The 10,832-nt window shown below is 41.1% G+C and overlaps 1 protein-coding gene across 4 annotated transcripts in view; it reads right to left on the minus strand.

Annotated features, from left to right (window-relative positions):
- The window catches only part of NAP1L4 (nucleosome assembly protein 1 like 4), a gene marked incomplete at its 5' end in the record, with an annotated part of 38,258 nt that extends 29,469 nt beyond the window's left edge, over positions 1–8,789 (minus strand). For all 4 annotated transcript variants that reach the window (XM_073604145.1, XM_073604147.1, XM_073604144.1 and 1 more), the window contains 3 exon segments: positions 1,811–1,930; positions 6,109–6,201; positions 8,648–8,789. In XM_073604145.1, the coding sequence (XP_073460246.1) occupies positions 1,811–1,930; positions 6,109–6,201; positions 8,648–8,789 (355 nt within the window).
- Positions 8,790–10,832: the final 2,043 nt, after the last annotated feature.

Here is a 10,832-nt window from a genome sequence, read left to right on the forward strand (position 1 = left end):
ATGTGCTAGATTTTATTCCCCGCTTTGCAGGGAAACAAAAAAAAAAAAAAAACACAAGCACATCCCCACTGACAAGACTGTAAAAGCACCTCATAATAAAAGAACACCACTGTTAGGCACACAGTTAACCCTTTGATCGCCCTAGATGTTTTAACCCCTTCCCTGCCAGTGTCATTAGTACAGTGACCGTGTATATTTTTAGCACTGATCACTGTATTAGTGTCACTGGTTCCCACAAAGTGTTTGTCGCCGCAGAAATGGCAATCCTGCTATAAGTCACTGTCATTACAAAACATAATATAAATATACATACACTAGTTTGTAGACACTAACATTTGTGCAAACCAATCAATTTACACCTATTGGGATTTTTTTTTGTTTTACCAAAAACCATGTAGCAGAATACATATTGGCCTAAATTTATGAATTTTTTTTTTTACAAAAACCTACCTTATTGAAAAGGTTTTATAGCAGCAAGTAAAAAATAGTTTTAAATGGTTGGTCTTTTTTTTTTTTTTCAAAATTCCACCAAAAGAATTAAGTGCTGTATAGTTTTTGTAGCTGCTGACATTTAAAAAAAACAAAAAATAAACAAAAAATGACTGGAGCTCCTCTTTAACATGGGTGTTGCCCCTGCTTTGCAACTAAAACAGCCTCCACTCTTCTGGGAAGGGTTTCCACAAGATGCTGGACAAACATTCATGCGGTCAGGTACTGATTTTGGACCTGGGTCACAATTGCCATTACAAATCATGCCAAAGCTGCATATAACCGACGTTTAACTCCCCCTCCGGACTGGTGTTGCATGTCTGATATTTGTTTTGCTGATGTACAACTTTGTGATAATCTCTAAAACTCATTTAGGCAAGTGCTCAGATTTATTATAAACCAAGGGTTTGTGGACATCCTATTCCAAAGCCATGGGCACCAATATGTGAATATATATGAAATCGATCCTGTGTTCCTTAGCAAAAGCACCAGTGTACACAAAAACACCGGCCAGGCACACAGTTAACCCTTTGATCGCCCTAGATTTTAACCCCTTCCTAGCCAGTGTCATTAGTACAGTGCATATTTTTATCACTGGTTTCCACCTCAGTCCTGCCACAAGTTGCTGATCGCCATATATATATATATATATATATATATATATATATATATATATATATATATATATATATATATATATATATATATATATATATATATATATATATATATACATATACACATATACACACACACACATACATATCTCTTTTGGTGGCATTTGATCACCTTTGCGTTTTTTTTTTATAGCGCAAAAAATAAAAAAATATTTTCTACTATAAAACATATCCAATAAAATTTTAAAAAACAAAAATCTAAAATTTCTTCACCAATTTAGGCCAATATGTATTTTGCTACTTTTTAAAATTTTTTTTTTTTTTTACCAAAAACACAATAAGCGTACATTAAGGGGGGGGTATATAAACCTTCCAAAAGGTCATGTTTCTCTCTATTTTTTTTTTTAAACCACAGTCCTGTAAGTTTTAGTCCAGTTCAGGTGTGATTTAAAGTAAAAAATTCTTACCTAAACAGGTGAAGAAACACACCGGACTCCTTTTAAAAATTACAAGGATACTGCAGCCGGACATGTAAGAAAAAAACTTTGTATTATGTACTAACAGCACCTGCTTCACTAGAAGCACCGAAAGTCAGCAACATAAAAGGGGTGTGTCTAATGACCTCCATTACATTACATGTGCTTCATTATAAAACAAGACAGGGGAGAAGTCTAGCATTAGCATTCCATCAGAAGACAACTCACCTGTAAAGATAGATTGATCATGTCTACATTCTTAAAAATAGTTTGCCAGAAGTCAGGGATTCCTTTTGTGTCCTCTGCACTCGGCGTGTCCGAAATAGTCATCTTTTTTTTTACATCCTCCTATAAAAAAAAAAAAAAAAAAAAAAACACATAGAAAGAAAATAAATCTGCAGCCAAAAAAAAAAACAAAAAACTTTAAAGTGATTTAAAAGACACATTTTATTTATGACAGGTTATGTTCAAAAATACTTGCCTGCTCTGTGCAGTGGTCCAGCTAACAGATCTGCATCAAAGGCAACTTGGGCAAAAATTCTGGGTTTTCTATAAGCTAGATACAAGCTTGGCTTGTCATTGGGAGAAGGGAAGTCTTAAAGTGACATTTAAAAAGGTTATAACACAAAAAAAACACAGCTCTATGCACTGGTTTTTCACAGAGCAGCCCCGATCCTCCTCTCAGGTCTCGATCCAGTGAAGTGCACAAGAGCAGTGGCTCCTCTGAGTCTCTTCCTCCTCAAAACAGCAGCGGGAGTCATCGGCCCTCGCTACTGTCAATCACAGCCAGTAAGAAAAGAGCGGGGATGGGGGGCGAACAACACTCCCTGTGTAAATTGACACACAGCAGTGGCTCATGAGTGAGCCTGCTCGAGTGTTATGGGGGGCGCTTGGCAGGAGGGAGGGCCAGGAGCGCCGGCAGGGGACACCAGGGGCTGCTCTGTGTAAAACCATTACACAGAGCAGGAAGTATAGGCATGTTTTATTTTTTCTTATAAAAATAAGAAAAAGTTTGCATTTACTGTAAAGCTCATTGGCGAGAGGCTCTCATTTAAGACTTCCCTTCCCTAATGACAAGCTAAGCTTGTATCTAGCTTATAAAAATCTGAATTTCTCCCAAGTTGGCTTTGCAGCAAATAAGTCAACTGGATCACTGATGACACCACACTGACCAAGGTTGATTAGAGGTTGCACCCTCTATGGGCGCTATGTTCAGCTTCATCTCAAACGGATTACACCACACTGAAAAAGTAGCACTTTGTTAGGGGGTGTCCTGGAATTGAACAGAATAACTTTTTCCCCTGTCATTGACCATCTTAAAAGGAGAAGTTCACCTTTTAGAACAGGTTACACCTGTAGTTAGGGTGTTAACCTGTTCCAGCAATCCCCCCCCCCCCCCACCCGCAGCTTCTGTCCCGTTAAAAATTGGCGCAGCTGTGCAGGACACCATGCACAGCCACACCATTCATTCACAGTGATCTGTAAATAAACTACACGTCCTGCCTTCCACAGCAGCAGACTTGTAGTTCTCAATGGACTACAAGTGCGCTGATCAGGGCGCTAGAAGTTGATTCACACTTCCTTCTGCTTTCTAAATAGCAGCCTGTATGGAGATACAGGCAAAGAGCTGGAGAAAGTGTCTGCAGGAGTCCGACATTCCACATGTGATCCACTGATCGCAGATGCAATGCTTTGCAGGCTCCTGTGGGGGGAAAGAAAAAAAAAAAATGCATTAACCACTTGCTGACCGGGCCATAGCTGAATGACGGCTACAGTGTGGTCGGATAATTCTGGGAGGGTATACAATGAAGTCTTCTCAGAATCGCACTCACGGGACGTGCACCTGGGAATGTCCGTAAATCTGGGATCGGGGTAAAGGGCCAATGACAGCAGCCCTTTACCACGTGACTGCTACGTCCAATGACGGAGCAGTCAGTTGTCAATAAACCGGAGCATGTCCGGTTCAGCTCCTCCCACCGATCGGTACATTGTGCGAGGAGAGGAGGGAGGCAGTGCAGCATGGCTGTGGGCTGGATCTGGGAGTTCCCACAGCGCTGATCTGTGCCCCATCAGGGCTCAGCTGTGTCTCACAAAAGTGCAATAAGTAGTCAAATTAGATTTGAAATTTATATCCCTAGAACACCTGATGGTGCATGTTGGGCCTCTGTATGTGGCCAGGCAGTGTGAAAGTCTCACATGTGGCATCACCATACTCAGGACCAGTAGCCGAATATATTTTGGGGTGTAATTTTTGCTATGTGTTAGAAATATCTTATATAAAAATTGGACAACTTTGTGTAAAAAAAAAATAAAATAAAAATAAATAAAATTCTCTTTTCACATTTTCCAAAAACTTGTGGAAAAAAAAAAAAATGTTCAAAAGACTCATTATGCCTCAGAATATACTTTGGAGTGTTTGCTTTCCAAAATGGGGTCATTTTTTTTTGGGCGTTTCAATTGTCCTGGTGCTCCAGGGCCTTCAAAAGGTGTAAGAAGTAGTCAAGAAATTATGTGTGTAATTTATGCTCCTAGAACACCTGCATGTTGGGCCTCTCTATGTGGCCTGGCTGTGTAAATGTCTCACACATGTGGCATCGCCATACTCAGGAGGAGTAGCCGAATGTATTTTGGGGTGTTATTGCAAGTATGCATATGCTGTGTGAGAGAAATTACTTATGACAATTTTGTGAAAAAACAAAAAAAAAAAAAACAAAAAACAAAAAAAAAAAAAAAAAAAACACACACTTCAAAAAAACTCACCATGCCTCTTACTAAATAAGACAGGCAGTACACCAGGGGTGACCAATTTTCAGCGATTGGCACCATAACTTGTGGACTGTAGCAGTATAAATTTTAGTCAAAATTTATGAAAAAAAATTTTAAAAAAATTCGAATTTGCAAAATGTTATAACAAAGAAAAATGCATATTTTTTTCCCAGTCTTTTTTCATTTATAGCACAAAAAAACAAAAAAAAAAACACACCACCACACACACACACAACTGAGCGGTGATTAAAAAAAAAAGAAATAATTGTCATTAAAAATGTGAGCACCGAAAGCTGAAAATTAGTCTGGTTAGGAAGGGGGTTTAAGTGCCCAGTGGGCAAGTGGTCAATTTATTTTTTTTCCTAAAAGGTGAACTTATCCTTTAACCACTTACCAACCCGGCCAATTCTGACACTTTGCTCCTACATGTAAAAATCATCATTTTTTGCTAGAAAATTACATAGAACCCCCAAACATTATATATGTTTTTTTTAGCAGAGACCCTAGAGAATACAATGGCGTTCATTGCAACTTTTTATCTCGCACGGTATTTGCGCAGCAATTTTTCAAACACTTTTTTTTGGAAAAAAAAAAAAAGTTTCATGCTTTTAAAAAAAACAAAAACAAAATGCATAATGTGAAAGATGAAGTTGCGCTGAGTAAATAGAAACCAAACATGTCACGCTTCAAAACTGCACACGCTCGTGGAATGGCGCCAAACTTCGGTACTTAAAAATCCCCATAGGCGATGCTTTAAAATTTTTTACTGCTTACATGTTTTGAGTTACAAAGGAGGTCTAGGGCTAGATTTATTGCTCTCACTCTAACGTTCGCGGCGACACCTTACATTTGTGGTTTCAACATGGTTTTCATATGTGGGCGGGACTTACGTATGCGTTCGAGCACACGGGGACAGGAGCACTTTAAAAATTTTTTTTTTTTTTTAATTGTTAATTTTACTTTAAAAAATTTTAATGTGACACTTTTTAAAAAAAAAAAAAAATAAAAATAAATTTTTGATCACTTTTATTCCTATTACAATGAATGTAAACATCCCTTGTTATAGGAATATGGCATGACAGGACCTCTTTACAGTGAGATATGGGGTCAATAAGACCCCACATCTCACCTCTAGACTGGGAAGCCTGAAATAAAAAAAAAAATAAAAAAAAAAAAAAAAAAAAACCAAAAACGATCACCGCTTCCCAGCCGAAGCGGCGCCGTTTTTTTTTTAATGCAGAGGCCGGGCGTGACGTCATAACATCGCGCCCGGCCTCCGACGATCATATGATCAACATCCGGGGCCGGCGGATCCGCTCTCCGATTCACCGATCGCAGAGGTGAGTTGGAAGAAGCACCGGAGGGCGGCGGGAGGGGGAACGTCCCCTCTTGCTGCCCGTAAGAACGATCAAGAGGCTGACCCGCTGACATCGGTGTAGGGAATCACCGGCTGAAAACGGCAATATCTGAATGATGTCTCTAGCTGCAGGCATCATTCAGATATACACCCACAAACCCAGGACGTCCATGGACGTCATACGGTCGGCAAGTGGTTAATATTTCCCATTGCATTCCGATACTGGCTGTACCACACAATACAGTGGACTGACGAGGTCCCATTACAGTCCAAGCCCCCTGACCTTTCTTCATAAATCATCCAATGAAAGCCTTTTTCCACATTATGCACCTTTTCTCGTGGTTTATTTGCTTTTTTTCCCTCCATTGCGCACCACTGAAGCCAACTACGCCGCTTTTCTTACCGCTAATTTTTCTTTATCTTCCTCTTCTCCACCGCTGTGCCACTCACATTCATCATCTGTCGGCTCCACCTCTCCCGTAACAATGAACATTCTCTGCAAGTAAAATATTCAGAAAAAGTCAGCTTGGAAAGATGTAAGCATCCTGCAAACACAGCAAAGACGGTGTCTGGCTATTTTTTTCTTTTTTTACTTTCAAAGTGAAGCGTTTACATCTAAAAAATTGAACTTGGCCAGAATAGATGTTAGATCCTCCACAAGGTTTGATATCTGGGACTACAGCGGGACAAGCTTCATGGCCTTCAGCACTGACACGTGAAGGCCTTTCTCAGCTCTTCAGCCAACCCACCATTGTCAAAGGCCCAAGTGAAGGCTTTATATTCTTCCAAAACGGTGGATGATGCTTCATTTGTATGTCTCATGTCCTCTAATGGATGCTTCAAGGTGGGGCAATGAGAAGACAGGCCAGCTATGCTTTTTTCTCACCAAGGTTCCATGCACTGTAGCTATAAAGATATTGAAGTGGACTCAACCTTGCCAAACTGCACCCAATGTAGAAGCATTAATTTTGCTTTAAAGCCCAACTCTGAGCTCGATCCACAACCCCCCTCAAGGAGGTCCCCCCACAGTGCTTTTTATTTTTACCCCTTTCAGATTACTTGAGGACACAGCTGGTCACGTAATATGCTGGATTTTCCTCCTCTTCGACTCTTCTCCAGCAATAGAGACAGATAAGTCTTCTACTGAAATACACCATGAATGATGGGTGTCACGGGGACACCTTCTAAAAGGGGGCAGAGCTAAGAGGTTTGATTATTCATAGCATGCCCTCAATCTTCTAGGATGAATGATGCTGAGCAACACTTAACCCAGAAGACTCTGGTAATCTTGTGGTGGAATAGAAGTAGTGTGGGGGACAACTTTGTATTAAACGGGGAGCCCAAGCTGTTTTTTTTATTTTTTACCCTGCCTGGAGGAACAGAAAAAAAAAAAAAAAAAAAAAAAAAAAAAGAAAGGAATTTTACTTAAAATAAGTTTCATACTTGCCTGCTTTCATACATTCATACTTGCCTAGTGGGATGCAGCATCGTTCCCCGATGCTGCATCTGTCCCCCTATACTTCTACACTGAGAATCGAGCGAGCGAACACAGTCGATCACTCGGTTCTCACAGCTCCGTGAGCAGAGCTGCTAGCTGTCAAGTCACAGCTCTCTGCAGCGCTGAGCTGTGGAGGGAGCGGCCGGCTTAGGCTCTCAGCAGCTTGCTGAGCCGGGTGTTGGTCCAGGGACATGGGTGGATGACGCGGAGCCTGGACTGGCTGAAGTCAGAGAGCGGACTTCAGCCTGCTCTCTGCTGAAAACGGGTCCCAGGAGTGCCAAAGCAAATTGCATTCCTGTGATCCATAGGAGAAGTACAGTCAAACGAGCTTTGGCTGTACTTCTCCCTTAAGTTTTTAGTGTGGAAGGCGATAGGATAGACACACATTATTATTGTCAAAAGTATTGGGACACCTGCCCTTAGACGCACATGAATTTTAATGGCATCCCAGTCTTAGTCTGTAGGGTTCAATATTGAGTTGGCCCACCCTTTGCAGCTATAACAGCTTCAACTCTTCTGGAAAGGCCGTCTACAAAGGTTTAGGAGTGTGTCTGTGGGAATGTTTGACCATTCTTCCAGAAGCGCATTTGTTAGATCAGGCACTGATGTTGGACGAGAAGGCCTGGCTCACAGTCTCCGCTCTAAGTCTGTTCTATCGGGTTGAAGTCAGGACTCTGTGCAAGTGTTATTAAAACACAGGACCCTGCTTTCACTATATCTTGTCTCCCCACAGTACACAGAAATGCAATTTTTTTTTAGTAAATATAAACGGCTAAATACCTTTTCTCATCAGCAGTATATAGCAGTCTTGTGACTTTTATCAATGTCTGGTTAAAGCTTGTAGGAGGAGGAGTTTTCATTCGCCTCCGACTGTCCTATGAGGCTACATGACCCCTGACCCTGTTTGGACAGTGCTGATTGGCCCGAAGTTGATCACATGCACCCCCCCCCCCCCAATAAAAAAAAAAAACAAAACACCACGCTCTAGCAATACACACCAAACTGAGAATGTGCAGAGTGCCTTCAAGGCTCTGTTCTATCAGGAGATGGATTGGGGACAGTAAAATAAGGTGAGGATCAGGATCAAACAGCCTTTTACAATGCAGAGGATTAACCCCTTAGATACCACAGTGAGTAGAACAAGCATGCTTTACTTCATATACAGACTGATTTTACTGTTGTGGGTTTAGTAACACTTCAAGTAATTAATGGGGGGGGGGGGAGAACAGCAGGGAGAATATAGGCAACACTGACGACTAGTCCTTTGCCTTCCTTTTTGGGCACAGATTACAGAGTTCAGCTCTTAAAAAAATAAAAAATATAATATAATATATAACAGTTCGAAGATTACAAGTCAGAGATTAGCAGTAAACAGCGGAGAACACTCATCAGTCACACAGTGGTGATAATGTGCACATGAAATGGGCCTCTGTACTATACATACCTTCTCAAACAGAGGCTCATACAGGGCAGCATATTTCCTCTCCAGCTCATGAACCTCCTCATAGAATTTGGCTTCTATGTGAGCACACTTCTCCTGGAGCTGTTTCAAGGCATTGATTCTTCGCTTTACCGCTTTAGGTAAACTATTAATACAAAAAAAAGTGTATATGTCAAGGCAAAATTTAGAAGAAAACCCCCCCACAAATAAAATTTACAGAAATGCACTCGGCTCCTAAGGCCGGTGTCACACAGGCGTCAGCTTATATAAAAGCAATGTGACCGGCATCTGCAGAGCTTTCAGCAAGATTTGTTGAAGTACCATTCAGCTCGTTTGTAAAATGTAGAACACAAATTTTAAAATATGCCAATTGCTACTTTAAAAAAACAATCTGCTGGCAGACTTTCAATAAGCATCAAGAATTGCGGAAGCCTGCTAAAGTGGCAATCAGCACTCCCATTAAAATTCCTGTTCGACATTTACAAACTTGAGCTGAACGGTACTTTAAAAAGCATCAAAAGCTCTTGCTGGTCACACTGCTCTTAGACAAGCTGAAGCCCCGAGTGAAACAGACCCAAGTCTTGTTGTGGGCTGACAACACAAATACGATTATTGTGAAACGAGGGGCATCAGTTCTTCCGGTTTGTCTTCTGCTAAACTACTCAACCCATCCCACTCTTAGACCTCTACAACAACAAGTCAACCATTCTGCAGTCTACGATAAGAACTAGAAGGGCTAGATAAACTCAGATATTGCAGAAAGTGCGCACAGGACTGCTCTGAATGGGTACAAACACCATTTTTTGCGCTTACAGCGGAAGTAAACCCATCAACTTAAAAATAGTTAGATTCTCGGGAGGTGCCGGGAATGAAACTGTTACATGGGTTGTTCTCTCAACCAAACTGAGAAACCATCCAATGGTTGGCGTCATAATTGATCACATGTGCAGCATCATGGCAGTTGAAGATTAAACAGAGGCCAAGATGGCAGCTTTCTCGGCTGAAAATGATAGGAGGATTTACTTCCACTTTAACTACTTCCTGCCCCCCCCCCCCCCATAGGATATCCATGGGTTGCAGTGGTTATACCGGGGTGATGCCTACACCTACAGGCATCATCCCCAAATGGAATTTTTCAGCTGGCAATTAAGTTTCTAGCAGAAGTGATTCTAGTGGCCAAATAGCTACTCGATCACTGCTGTGGGTGGCGGAAGGGGGTAATAAACAAATTTTTTTTTTTTTTCCCCCCCAGAAATTCGAAAAAAAAAAAAAAAAGGAAAATTCCAAAAAACGAATTTTAGGTATTGGAATTTCCTTTCAAAATTTGCCTGTTTGTGAACGTAACGAATACAAATCTGAAGTTACGAATTATCCGAAATAACGAATGCCGAATCTAAACAAATGGAATAAAACTTTGGATAAATTTGTACTTGTTATGTTCACTAGCAGCCAAATTTGAAAGGAAATTCCAATACCTATAATTGGATATTAGTTATTTCAGATTTTCAAGTTTTCGGATTTTCATACTTCCGAACTTCCCGAAATTCGAATTTTCCAATTTCTGAAAATTTCGGAATTAACGAATTGCACATGTCTAGTAATGAACCCCCCCCCCCCCCCCCCTTAATCGCCTTTTCCGGGCTCTACCATCCGATTGCGGAGACCAGGAGCGATGGCAGCATGGAACACAGAGACAAAGACTAATCAATGTTCTTCCTCTTTCTCTGTGACCCCAGAAACGACAAGTCACTTCCAGTTCTGCCTCAGTTTACCATTAGCAGCCAGACCAATCTGTGTCTGATTGGCTGCTTTGGAGGCCAGAGGAGAGATCTCCATAAAGAGGACCTGTCACAAGGGATGTTTAACTTTATTGCCATCACCAGGGATAATCAAAAAAATAAATATAAAGCACCCCCGTCCCCCAGCGATTACGTGCAAATGCAAAAAAAAGCATACGTTACTCGTGCCCACATATGTAAACAGCGATTATGTTATCACTGCGATAGCCAATCATGGGCTTCCCAATGTCCATTATCACCATTTCCTCCTCTAGACATTAAGAGCCCCTCAAAAAAGCCAGTTGGAGCCAACAGCAAGGCATTGGCCTATTCCTATTAGCAATACGCATATTTGTGGTGGCACTGAGGTGGACCGAATTCCATGCAGCTACATATACAGTATGTGTACT

The sequence above is a fragment of the Aquarana catesbeiana genome, linkage group LG11 (genome assembly GCF_042186555.1).
Source record: "Aquarana catesbeiana isolate 2022-GZ linkage group LG11, ASM4218655v1, whole genome shotgun sequence".
Classification (NCBI taxonomy): Eukaryota; Metazoa; Chordata; class Amphibia; order Anura; family Ranidae; genus Aquarana; species Aquarana catesbeiana.